This window comes from Neoarius graeffei, chromosome 18 (genome assembly GCF_027579695.1).
Source record: "Neoarius graeffei isolate fNeoGra1 chromosome 18, fNeoGra1.pri, whole genome shotgun sequence".
In the NCBI taxonomy this organism is placed as follows: domain Eukaryota; kingdom Metazoa; phylum Chordata; class Actinopteri; order Siluriformes; family Ariidae; genus Neoarius; species Neoarius graeffei.
Genome location: NC_083586.1, coordinates 5,177,064 through 5,191,379, shown reverse-complemented (window position 1 = coordinate 5,191,379; position 14,316 = coordinate 5,177,064). Strand labels below are relative to the sequence as shown.

At 49.4% G+C, this 14,316-nt stretch overlaps 1 protein-coding gene across 2 annotated transcripts in view; it reads left to right on the top strand.

The window, feature by feature from the left end:
* LOC132865861 (zinc finger protein 850-like) overlaps window positions 1–14,316 on the top strand; it is a 157,969-nt gene that overhangs the window by 27,936 nt on the left and 115,717 nt on the right. The window contains exon 2 of one of the 2 annotated variants that reach the window (XM_060898352.1): window positions 1,672–1,809. The exons of the other annotated variant lie outside the window; for it this stretch is intronic. Within the exon in view, the coding sequence (XP_060754335.1) occupies window positions 1,705–1,809 (105 nt within the window). The 5' untranslated portion in view covers window positions 1,672–1,704. The remainder of the gene's footprint in view (window positions 1–1,671; window positions 1,810–14,316) is intronic. 2 annotated transcript variants of the gene reach the window in all.

The following is a 14,316-nucleotide window of genomic DNA, read 5'->3' as shown; positions in this document are numbered from 1 at the left end:
GGATTCTGTGCTGTTGTCAAATATTGAACCATTATCATGTTTTATTTTTTTCGCGGTGCGGTTTCCATCAAATCCTGCGTTCTGATTGGCTGGCGAGCGGGTCCGTATCCTACAGTATGGACCCCAGTTACAGACCCCGGTTATGGACCTCTGGCGACTCGCTCGTTCACAACAACAAACATGGTAGCATTTCATTTTTTTGTCAACATTTTATCTTTTTTTTTAAATAAGATTTATAAGATTATCAAAAGTCTTATAATTTTTTTCCAGCATTTCTCAGGAGAATAGCATTAATTTTACAGCATGGATAGCGATAACGACAGTGTTCACAGCGAAAGCGAGTTTTACTACCCTGAGGTAGAAGAAATAAAAAAACATTTCAGGAGAAAGCTAAAAACCTCTAACTTGCTAACGGCGAGCAAAAACATGGCTGAATCCTGAATGACTCAATTTTGTATAAATAGGGGACTACATAGGTGGCAAAATGTAGTTTTTTTTTTTTTTTTTTTTCCTGCCATGGAAGTGCACTTGTATACTGAGGAGGAGGCCATTCGCATTACAGCCGTGAATGAGGATTCAAAATGGCAGCTCAGCTCGGTTTTCCCTTTCGGGCGCTCTCGTTTTCTGTTAGAATTTGGTAAAGAAAAAAATAAATATATTATTTACCATCTTAAGGTTGGTCCGTATGGTGAAATACCGTGACCTCGGCCTTGAATACTGACCTCGGCCCAGAGGGCCTCGCTCAGTACTTTCAAGACCTCAGTCACAGTATTTCACCATACGGACCTCCCAGCTGGTAAATAACATATATATATATTGTGCGGACGCCTGAGTTTTATCCTCCTAAAACATGCACGATGCCATAAATCCTGTAAAATGGCCAAATAAACATGTCTTGCTTTAACGTACTGTATGTGCAACTGACTAAAGGAAAACATTTTACAGTATTAAAACTGTAAAATGCAACATGGCGCATTTGTGTATTTCTTAAACAGAAGTTTCGTATGCTTACTTGAATTAAAATTTTCATTTTAAGCTTATTTACGAGTATAATTCACATTATCAGTATAATGCCCTGCTACGGTTTACTAAACTGGCATCAGCTTTTTCGCGTGCCGTAATTGGGATTTTCTCTTTCCGATAATCTCCACTCAGTCCTTTGTGCTGATGTATGATTGAAGTCAGCGTTAAAAAGATGGCCACGATCTCTGTATTCTTTAAAGTTGCCGTTTCTTCGGGATTCAGGGTTCCTGTAGGACAGGGACGAGTTGGAACTTTACTCCAGTCACGTGCAGCTTTGGAAAATCTGTAAACCTGGAAAATCGTGAAAGTTTCCTTCATTTCTGCACTCACGCTGGAAGATTTCGGGAATATTCCGCATAATTATATGCATTATGAATTATGTCACTGTACAGTATGCATAACGACAGTTTTAAATGTACATAAGTATATAAATCACACAAAAAATAACTTTTTTTTAATTCACAGGGGATGTTATTCAGTTCATTTTAATAAAATACTACTTTCTTGTTATTAATTGGTTCCTGGGTTTTGTTATGCGTGTAAACCGTCTGGTTGTATAAATAATGACCCCTGATGATAACCCTCGCTGTCATGCGCACTGATTGATTGATTGATTGATTGATTGATTTGTAAATGATCTGTGTGCAGGTGGTGAAGAAAGCGGACATAGTGGATAAGAACATGAGCGATCAGATGCGGGCGGAGAGAGACGCTCTGGCCCCCAGTAAAAACCCCTTCATCAAGCGGCTCTATTACTCCCTGCAGACGGCCACCAAGGTTTATTTGGTACGGAAAAGCACAAGCTGGAGCAAAAGCGACTGACTGTTTAAACGATTCGGGGTTCACATTTCTGTTCTGTCCACCAGGAAGTGTAGAGCGCACTGAGTGACCCTTTAAACTCACTACATCAGGTGTTCACCATCACGCATCACATCACGTTCCAGTGTACAGCGTGGTTAATTACCGTACTTCCTGAAACAACGGGATCTCTTCCCCCATTTTCAGTTTGACGAGGCATGCGTCACATGACCATATACGAACGAATTACAACACCGATTAACCAAATAAGATAAATTTTATCTTTACGACAAGGATATAACTGTCTCATGCTTCCCAAGAATTAGAATTAGAATTCATTCAGCGATATAAGAACGGTCTTGCGCTTCTCAGGGTAGATCTCGAGAAGCCGTGGAAGCGAACAGTTTTTCTTATCTGACTCTCTGCATCTTAGAACCTTTGTAATTGTTAAACAGAGGATTAAAGTTCAACTTTCAAGACGTTTCAAGTGGATTTATTACCAGGCGCATGGACATTGAGAGTGGAAACAGTTACCTTGGGTCAGAGACTTCATCAGTGTAAGCTATAGCACTTTTCTCAAGGTCTCACTAAGAACAAGCCTCTACACCGTGAGTAGAGGGGAAAAAAATGGCGGCGCGTGTTGCTGAACCAACCGAGGACGAATTACAAACCACTTGAAAACAAAACACCAAAAAAAAGTGTAACATAATATAGAATAAAAGTATTTCATGGTCAGAACATATCTTTCGTTATTTTTCAAGATAAAGCATTTTTCGCAAATCGCTCCTGTCATTTCTCCGTTTTGTTTACATTCTAAGCGGAAATGATTTCGTCGGACGTTTTGTATGAAGTTTTTATTTATTGAATTTGCTAAAAAAAAAAACGCTCCGTTTCTCAAAATCCAGTGACTGTGGGTAGAATAAAAGTTATTCCACTCAGTCTGGTCGTACATGGATTATAGCCCACAAACCAGTCAACCGATCACAGCACACGTAGGGTAATAATTAGGGCCCGAGCCCTATGGGCGAAGGCCCTATTGTTCTTGTAAGAGTTCACTATTATTAGGGCCCGAGCCCTATAGGGCGAAGGCCCTATTGTTCTTGTAAGAGTTCACTATTATTATTCTTCTTCTTTATTTTTCTCCGCTGTTGGGCCATTTTCGGGGCGCTTGCCATGGGCGAAAACGCGCGAAATTTGGCGCCACTTCCGAGAATTGCCACCGCTACTCAGAACCAAAAGCCCACACTTGGCTGGGGCTCAGGGCCTCTATAGCGCCCCCTAAGTCGTTGTGATTTTGGCCTCCCGCATTAAGGTGCCTGGTTGCCATATAGTTTGTAGTAGTGGCATGCCATTTGGTATGCCTATGTATCTCACTAAGCCGGACAAAAATGTAATGCCAATGCATTAGCCACGCCCAACAGGAAGTGAGGTAATTTCACTTTTGTCTGAAATGCATGGCCACGAAGACGGCGCAACTCCTCCTAGACCGTTCATAGGAATGTCACCAAAATTGATACACATCATCTACAGACATGGCTGACAAAAGTTACTAAATACGTTTCACGTAGGATAAACCGTTCAGAAGTTATACGTCAATCAATTTTCACTTCAAAATTTTACATGCTAAAAAATTCATAACAAATCTTCTCATTGCTCAACACTGCTCATACTTCACACGCTAATCACTCATTGGGCTTCTGACATGTTACCCAATTTCTGTGATATTTCGCCACTGGGGGCGCTATTTTTGGGCAAAAAATCCAATCTTTCCTCAAATTTGGTCAAACTTCACGGCCACCCTCTTACTACCTCCCATGTCATGTATACCACATTTTGGGAATTTTCGTCCATGGGGGGCGCTGTTTTTGGCCGACGCAGTTTCTCCAAAACGGGTTTTTGGTAAATTATTCCATAATGCTTTTCCTTTACACCACTACCTTGTGATAGTGCGTTGCTGTTGTGGACACTTATTTTTCCATCTCATAATCACTCATGTACAGCATAGCGCCACCTACTGACATGGGAAAAACCAAAAAATTTATTCTTCAAAAATCTATATCTCATCTTCTGTTTACTCAATTGTCATCAAACTTCATACGCAAACTCTTCATAGCTCACCTGACATGTACGCCAAATTTTGTGCACTTTCGCCCCTGGGGGTGCGGGTTATGGCAGAAATGATATTGCAGCTTCTGATTTGTCAAAATTGGCAAGCAAACTCTTTACAAGACCCTTTTTGGGGCGCTTGCCATGGTCGACATCGCACGAAATTTGGCTCCTTTTTCTTAGACTCCCACCGCTACTGAGAACCAGAAGCCCAGATCCAGGCGGGCCTCAGGGCCTCTATAGCGCCCCCTAACTCATTGTGATTTTGGCCTCCCGCATTAAGGTGCCTGGTTGCCATGTAGTTTGTAGTAGTGGCATGCCATTTGGTACGCATATGTATCTCACTAAGCCGGACAAAAATGTAATGCCAATGCATTAGCCACGCCCAACAGGAAGTAAGGTAATTTCACTTTTGTGCGAAATGCATGGCCACGAAAACGGCGCAACTCCTCCTAGACCCTTCATAGGAATGTCAGCAAAATTGATACACATCATCTACAGACATGGCTGACAAAAGTTCCTAAATAAGTTTCACGTAGAATAAACCGTTCAGAAGTTATACGTCAATCAATTTTCAATGCAAAATTTTACATGCTTAAAAATTCATAACATATCTTCAAATTGCTCAAAACTGCTCATACTTCACAAGCAAATCACTCATTGGGCATCTGACATGTTACCCAATTTCTGTGATATTTCGCCACTGGGGGCGCTATTTTTGGGCAAAAAATCCAACCTTTCCTCAAATTTGGTCAAACTTCACGGCCACCCTCTTACTACCTCCCATGTCATGTATACCACATTTTGGGAATTTTCGTCCATGGGGGGCGCTGTTTTTGGCCAACGCAATTGCTCCAAAACAGGTTTTTGGTAAATAATTCCATAATGCTTCTCCTTCACACCACTACCTTGTGATAGTACGTTGCTGTTGTAGACACTTATTTTTCCAACTCATAATCGCTCATGTGCAGCATAGCGCCACCTACTGACATGGGAGAAACCAAAAAATTTATTCTTCAAAAATCAATATCTCATCTTCTATTTTCTCAATCTTGATCAAACTTGATACGCACACTCTTAACAGGTCACGTGACATATCTGCCAAATTTTGTGAACTTTTGCCACTGGGGGCGCTGTTTTCAGGCAACAATTTATATCTCGGCTTCTGATTGGTCAAACTTGATCAAACTTTACAAAACAACTCTTCATAGGTCCCTTGACATGTATACCAAATTTGGTGAACTTTCACCACTGGGGGCGCTCATTGCGCTGTAGCAGTTGCAGGAGAGGTGTTTACAATCATGAGGCACCAGGAGTATGTTGTTTTGGTTGCCTTAAACACACGTCTTGTGGACCACTGGGGGCGCTCATTGCACTGTAGCAGTTGCAGGAGAGGTGTTTACAATCATGAGGCACCAGGAGTATGTTGTTTTGGTTGCCTTAAACACACATGACTTGTGGGGAATGGGTAGGCAGTCGGGAGCAAGTGTTGTAGCATAGCACCACCTACTGACATGGGAGAAACCAAAAAATTTATTCTTCAAAAATCAATATCTCATCTTCTATTTTCTCAATCTTGATCAAACTTGATACGCACACTCTTAACAGGTCACCTGACATATGTGCCAAATTTTGTGAACTTTTGCCACTGGGGGCGCTGTTTTCAGGCAACAATTTATATCTCGGCTTCTGATTGGTCAAACTTGATCAACCTTTACAAAACAACTCTTCATAGGTCCCTTGACATGTATACCAAATTTGGTGAACTTTCACCACTGGGGGCGCTCATTGCGCTGTAGCAGTTGCAGGAGAGGTGTTTACAATCATGAGGCACCAGGAGTATGTTGTTTTGGTTGCCTTTAACACACATCACTTGTGGGGAATGGGTAGGCAGTCGGGAGCAAGTGTTGTAGCATAGCGCCACCTACTGACATGGGAGAAACCAAAAAATTTATTCTTCAAAAATCAATATCTCATCTTCTATTTTCTCAATCTTGATCAAACTTGATACGCACACTCTTTACAGGTCACCTGACATATGTGCCAAATTTTGTGAACTTTTGCCACTGGGGGCGCTGTTTTCAGGCAACAATTTATATCTCGGCTTCTGATTGGTCAAACTTGATCAACCTTTACAAAACAACTCTTCATAGGTCCCTTGACATGTATACCAAATTTGGTGAACTTTCACCACTGGGGGCGCTCATTGCGCTGTAGCAGTTGCAGGAGAGGTGTTTACAATCATGAGGCACCAGGAGTATGTTGTTTTGGTTGCCTTTAACACACATCACTTGTGGGGAATGGGTAGGCAGTCGGGAGCAAGTGTTGTAGCATAGCGCCACCTACTGACATGGGAGAAACCAAAAAATTTATTCTTCAAAAATCAATATCTCATCTTCTATTTTCTCAATCTTGATCAAACTTGATACGCACACTCTTTACAGGTCACCTGACATATGTGCCAAATTTTGTGAACTTTTGCCACTGGGGGCGCTGTTTTCAGGCAACAATTTATATCTCGGCTTCTGATTGGTCAAACTTGATCAAACTTTACGAAACAACTCTTCATAGGTCCCTTGACATGTATACCAAATTTGGTGAACTTTCACCACTGGGGGGCGCTCATTGCGCTGTAGCAGTTGCAGGAGAGGTGTTTACAATCATGAGGCACCAGGAGTATGTTGTTTTGGTTGCCTTAAACACACATGACTTGTGGACCACTGGGGGCGCTCATTGCACTGTAGCAGTTGCAGGAGAGGTGTTTACAATCATGAGGCACCAGGAGTATGTTGTTTTGGTTGCCTTAAACACACATGACTTGTGGGGAATGGGTAGGCAGTCGGGAGCAAGTGTTGTAGCATAGCGCCACCTACTGACATGGGAGAAACCAAAAAATTTATTCTTCAAAAATCAATATCTCATCTTCTATTTTCTCAATCTTGATCAAACTTGATACGCACACTCTTAACAGGTCACCTGACATATGTGCCAAATTTTGTGAACTTTTGCCACTGGGGGCGCTGTTTTCAGGCAACAATTTATATCTCGGCTTCTGATTGGTCAAACTTGATCAAACTTTACAAAACAACTCTTCATAGGTCCCTTGACATGTATACCAAATTTGGTGAACTTTCACCACTGGGGGCGCTCATTGCGCTGTAGCAGTTGCAGGAGAGGTGTTTACAATCATGAGGCACCAGGAGTATGTTGTTTTGGTTGCCTTAAACACACATGACTTGTGGACCACTGGGGGCGCTCATTGCACTGTAGCAGTTGCAGGAGAGGTGTTTACAATCATGAGGCACCAGGAGTATGTTGTTTTGGTTGCCTTAAACACACATGACTTGTGGGGAATGGGTAGGCAGTCGGGAGCAAGTGTTGTAGCGTTACATACAGACTAATAGATGTCTAACAGAAGACAATCCTATGTAGCTATAGCTTGGTGACTGATGAGGTAAATACATTAATTTGGTTGGGAAGCCATGGCATAAAATGTTCTGTCCATGACAACATCTCAGCGCACCGTGTACTCTGTGTCCAATTCTGTGCTTTGTCACCATTGTGGGAGTAATGTCTCTTGCCAAAGAAGCTGTGGAAGGTATGTCGCGGGGACGCATGCCCCTCGCCCCCCTTGGCCGCTGGCGCGAGGGCCCGTCGAGGCCGCTTGCGGCTTTAATTTATAATTTAATATTTTTTTTTCACGCAAATGAACATTTAAATATGATCATATGCGCGTAAAGGGTTATAATTGGTGAATTGGTTCATGATATGCATGGGTTTCCCCAAAGCGTTTTAGCGTGTCGGGCCCGATACACTCAGTCGCTTTAGTTAAAATCCGATACGCTTAGATTTATACCGGTGCGTTAAATTTCCTACCCACAAGTAACTAGATACATCGGAGAGTAAATAACAGATCCATTTACATACTGATTGATATTTGTGTTAAACAAGCGGTCTTTTTTTCCCAATGTCCGTGTTGATTCTGTCAAAGTAATATGTCCGCGTGGTATGATGTAAACAAACTAATCTGTTGGCTACGTCAAGATCACGTGTTCAAACCGTCCAATAAAAAATATTGAAAGAAAACGTCAGACATCCCGGAATTTTCCGATTTGTTATAAGCGATCTCGTTGGCTGTCGATGTCGTCCCTGACCAGACGGCCAAAGCCGACTGACTTTAGTAAGCGCGGAGAAGACTCGCTGGACAATTTTGCCGCTTTTCCACTACCAACGCGGCTGAGTTGGGCTGAGCCGTGCCGTGCTGAGTTGGGCTGAGTGGGGCTGTTGGAGTTGCATTTCGACTACAACCGCGCTGAACCGTGCTGGCTGGAAGTGGGTGGACACATTGGGTGGAGTTAGCGAAAGTGGGTGGACGTCACGTGATGTCGTTAGGCGGCGCAAACAGTGACATCAGTGATCTTTTAAGCGGTAGTCTCACGACCCGAATAGTAAACAATAAACATGGAGGACATGGAGTCGTTAGTGTTGCTGGTCTTGGTGCTGTGGCTTGTTGTCACCGACAACGCCAACGTTTTTTCTCACTGGCAAGAGCGTATAGATGAGGCGAGGTGCATAAGGCTTCAGAAATTCTCGTAATTCGTAATTCTTCTTCTTCCGGATTTACGGTGTTTACAGATCCCAGTGTGCTCGCGGGGCGTGTGTGGGCATGTGAGGACACTCCTCCTCACCAATCAGTGCACAGGGGAGTGTCTCCTCACGCCCCCAGCCCCACTCGACTCGGTTTGGCTCGCTTCAGCCCTACTCCAAAACCGTGCGAGTTTTGGGTGCTGAGCAGGGCTGAAGCGAGCTGAGTCGTGCTGTTCTGAGGTCGTCGAAACGTGAGCCGTGTCGGGCTGAAGTGAGCTGAAGCGAGCTGAAGTGAGCTGAAAAAGGGTAGTGGAAAAGGGCCATTTGATCCACATCAGCCAAGGAGAATTAATCTGCTTTAAAGGAGTAGAAAACTTAATTCATTAGTTTTGGTTTGCAGAAAGATTATGTACTTATAAACACATTCATGAAGAGAATTTAAGTGTCAAATGTAGCATAATTTCAAATAATAACGATAAGCGTATTTGGCAGTGTGATGTCACTGGGATCCATTTAACAAAAGGCGGCTCCGGATAATTCTTTTGTTAAAGGCTCACAGTAGGGCTGAACGATCAATCGTTTTCGACCGAAAATCGCGATCTCAGACAAGACAATTTTGGGATCGTCAAAGCCACGGTTTTTCTCAGTGCTCCTAAACTGACCCATGTTTTGTTTCGTCAATAATTTCTCACATGTATGCTATGCGTATTGCCCCAGCATGGTGTAAAAACACTCTGTGTGGGCTACCACTCTGTGGCACAGCCTCTCTGTGTCTCTGTGCTCAGCGTGCGGGTGGGGGAGGGGCTGCTCTCTCTCTCTCTCACACACACACACACACACACACACACACACACACACACAGGAGGGCGGGGCTGCTCGCTCTCACACACACACACACACACACACACACACACACACAGGAGGGCGGGGATGCTCGCCCTCTCTCACACACACAGGAGGGAGGGTATGCTCGCTCTCTCACGCGCACACACACAGGAGGGAGGGTATGCTCGCTCTCTCACGCGCGCACACACAGGAGGGAGGAGATGCTCGCTCGCACTCACACAGGAGGGAGGGGCTGCTCGCTCTCACACTCGTACAGGAGGGAGGGGCTGCTCGCTCTCACACTCACACAGGAGGGAGGGGCTGCTAGCTCTCACGCTCACACAGGAGAGAGGGGCTGCTCGCTCTCACACTCACACAGGAGGGCGGGTATGCTCGCACTCACACAGGAGGGAGGGTATGCTCGCTCTCACACTCACACAGGAGGGAGGGGCTGCTCGCTCTCTCACACACAGGAGGGAGGGGATGCTCGCTCTCACACAGGAGGGAGGGGATGCTCGCTCTCTCACACACTCACAGGAGGGAGGGGATGCTCGCTCTCGCACACTCACACAGGAGGGCGGGGCTGCTCACTCTCACACACGAGGGAGGGGCTGCTAGCTGTCTCACACTCACACAGGAGGGAGGGGCTGCTCGCTGTCTCACACTCACACAGGAGGGAGGGTATGCTCGCTCTCACACACAGGAGGGAGGGGATGCTCGCTCTCACACAGGAGGGAGGGGATGCTTGCTCTCTCACACACACACACACACACACACACACACACACACAGGAGGGAGGGGATGCTCGCTCTCACACACTCACACAGGAGGGAGGGGATGCTCGCTCTCTCTCTCACACACACAGGAGGGAGGGGATGCTCGCTCTCTCTCTCACACACACAGGAGGGAGGGGATGCTCGCTCTCTCTCTCACACACACACAGGAGGGAGGGGATGCTCGCTCTCACACACTCATTCAGGAGGGAGGGGATGCTCGCTCTCTCACACACACAGGAGGGATGGGCTACTTGCTGTCACACACACACACACACACACACAGGAGGGAGGGGCTGCTCGCTCTCTCTCTCTCTCTCACACACACACACACACACACACACACTCACAGGAGGGAGGGGCTGCTCGCTCTCTCACACACACAGGAGGGAGGGGATGCTTGCTCTCTCTCACACACACACAGGAGGGAGGGGATGCTCGCTCTCACACACTCATTCAGGAGGGAGGGGATGCTTGCTCTCTCACACAGGAGGGAGGGGCTGCTCGCTCTCTCACACACACAGGAGGGATGGGCTACTTGCTGTCACACACACACACACACTCACAGGAGGGAGGGGCTGCTCGCTCTCTCTCTCACACAGGAGGGAGGGGATGCTTGCTCTCACACTCACACAGGAGGGAGGGGATGCTTGCTCTCACACACACACAGGAGGGAGGGGATGCTCGCTCTCACACACACAGGAGGGAGGGGATGCTCGCTCTCACACATTCACACAGGAGGGAGGGGATGCTCGCTCTCACACACAGGAGGGATGGGCTACTTGCTGTCTCACACACACACACAGGAGGGAGGGGCTGCTCTCTCTCTCTCTCTCTCTCACACACACACACACACACACACAGGAGGGAGGGGCTGCTCGCTCTCTCTCACACACAGGAGGGAGGGGATGCTTGCTCTCTCACACACACAGGAGGGAGGGGCTGCTCGCTCTCTCTCTCACACAGGAGGGAGGGGCTACTTGCTGTCTCACACACACACACACACACACACAGGAGGGAGAGGATGCTCGCTCTCACACACAAAGGAGGGAGGGGATGCTCGCTCTCACACACTCACACAGGAGGGAGGGGATGCTTGCTCTCTCACACACACAGGAGGGAGGGGCTGCTCGCTCTCTCTCTCACACAGGAGGGAGGGGCTACTTGCTGTCTCACACACACACACACACACACACACACACAGGAGGGAGAGGATGCTCGCTCTCACACACAAAGGAGGGAGGGGATGCTCGCTCTCACACACAAAGGAGGGAGGGGATGCTCGCTCTCACACACTCACACAGGAGGGAGGGGATGCTCGCTCTCACACACTCACACAGGAGGGAGGGGATGCTCGCTCTCACACACACACAGGAGGGAGGGGATGCTCGCTCTCACACACACACACACAGGAGGGAGGGGATGCTCGCTCTCACACACACACACAGGAGGGAGGGGATGCTCGCTCTCACACTCGCACAGGAGGGAGGGGATGCTCGCTCTCACACTCGCACAGGAGGGAGGGGATGCTCGCTCTCACACTCGCACAGGAGGGAGGGGATGCTCGCTCTCACACTCGCACAGGAGGGAGGGGATGCTCGCTCTCACACACACACACAGGAGGGAGGGGATGCTCGCTCTCACACTCGCACAGGAGGGAGGGGATGCTCGCTCTCACACACACGCACAGGAGGGCGGGGATGCTCGCTCTCACACACACACACAGGAGGGAGGGGATGCTCGCTCTCACACACACAGGAGGGAGGGGATGCTCGCTCTCACACACACAGGAGGGAGGGGATGCTCGCTCTCACACACACACAGGAGGGAGGGGATGCTCGCTCTCACACACACACACAGGAGGGAGGGGATGCTCGCTCTCACACACTCGCACAGGAGGGCGGGGCTGCTCGCTCTCACACACACACACACAGGAGGGAGGGGATGCTCGCTCTCACACACTCGCACAGGAGGGCGGGGCTGCTCGCTCTCACAGACACACACAGGAGGGAGGGGATGCTCGCTCTCTCTCACACACACACACACAGGAGGGAGGGGATGCTCGCTCTCTCACACACACACAAGTGGGAGGGGATGCTCGCTCTCTCACACACACACAGGAGGGAGGGGATGCTCGCTCTCTCTCACACACACACACACAGGAGGGAGGGGATGCTCGCTCTCTCACACACACACAGGAGGGAGGGGATGCTCGCTCTCTCACACACACAGGAGGGAGGGGATGCTCGCTCTCTCACACACACACAGGAGGGAGGGGATGCTCGCTCTCTCACACACACACAGGAGGGAGGGGATGCTCGCTCTCTCACACACACACAGGAGGGAGGGGATGCTCGCTCTCTCACACACACACAGGAGGGAGGGGATGCTCGCTCTCTCACACACACACAGGAGGGAGGGGATGCTCGCTCTCTCACACACACACAGGAGGGAGGGGATGCTCGCTCTCTCACACACACACAGGAGGGAGGGGATGCTCGCTCTCTCACACACACACAGGAGGGAGGGGATGCTCGCTCTCTCACACACACACAGGAGGGAGGGGATGCTCGCTCTCTCACACACACACAGGAGGGAGGGGATGCTCGCTCTCTCACACACACACAGGAGGGAGGGGATGCTCGCTCTCTCACACACACACAGGAGGGAGGGGATGCTCGCTCTCTCACACGTACACACAGGAGGGAGGGGATGCTCGCTCTCTCACACGTACACACAGGAGGGAGGGGATGCTCGCTCTCTCACGCACACACAGGAGGGAGGGGATGCTCGCTCTCTCACGCACACACAGGAGGGAGGGGATGCTCGCTCTCTCACACACACACACACACAGGAGGGAGGGGCTGCTCGCTCACACACACAGGAGGGAGGGGATGCTCGCTCTCACACACACACACACAGGAGGGAGGGGATGCTCGCTCTCTCACACACACACAGGAGGGAGGGGCTGCTCGCTCTCTCTCACACACAGGAGGGAGGGGATGCTCGCTCTCTCTCACACACACAGGAGGGAGGGGATGCTCGCTCTCACACACACACACACAGGAGGGAGGGGATGCTCGCTCTCTCACACACACACAGGAGGGAGGGGATGCTCGCTCTCTCACACACACACAGGAGGGAGGGGATGCTCGCTCTCTCACACACACACAGGAGGGAGGGGATGCTCGCTCTCTCACACACACACAGGAGGGAGGGGATGCTCGCTCTCTCACGCACACACAGGAGGGAGGGGATGCTCGCTCTCTCACGCACACACAGGAGGGAGGGGATGCTCGCTCTCTCACGCACACACAGGAGGGAGGGGATGCTCGCTCTCTCACGCACACACAGGAGGGAGGGGATGCTCGCTCTCTCACACGCACACACAGGAGGGAGGGGATGCTCGCTCTCTCACGCACACACAGGAGGGAGGGGATGCTCGCTCTCTCACACACACACACACACAGGAGGGAGGGGCTGCTCGCTCACACACACAGGAGGGAGGGGATGCTCGCTCTCACACACACACACACAGGAGGGAGGGGATGCTCGCTCTCTCACACACACACAGGAGGGAGGGGCTGCTCGCTCTCTCTCACACACAGGAGGGAGGGGATGCTCGCTCTCTCTCACACACACAGGAGGGAGGGGATGCTCGCTCTCACACACACACACACAGGAGGGAGGGGATGCTCGCTCTCTCACACACACACAGGAGGGAGGGGATGCTCGCTCTCTCACACACACACAGGAGGGAGGGGATGCTCGCTCTCTCACACACACACAGGAGGGAGGGGATGCTCGCTCTCTCACACACACACAGGAGGGAGGGGATGCTCGCTCTCTCACACACACACAGGAGGGAGGGGATGCTCGCTCTCTCACACACACACAGGAGGGAGGGGATGCTCGCTCTCTCACGCACACACAGGAGGGAGGGGATGCTCGCTCTCTCACGCACACACAGGAGGGAGGGGATGCTCGCTCTCTCACACGCACACACAGGAGGGAGGGGATGCTCGCTCTCTCACACGCACACACAGGAGGGAGGGGATGCTCGCTCTCTCACGCACACACAGGAGGGAGGGGATGCTCGCTCTCTCACACACACACAGGAGGGAGGGGATGCTCGCTCTCTCACACACACACAGGAGGGAGGGGATGCTCGCTCTCTCACACACACACAGGAGGGAGGGGATGC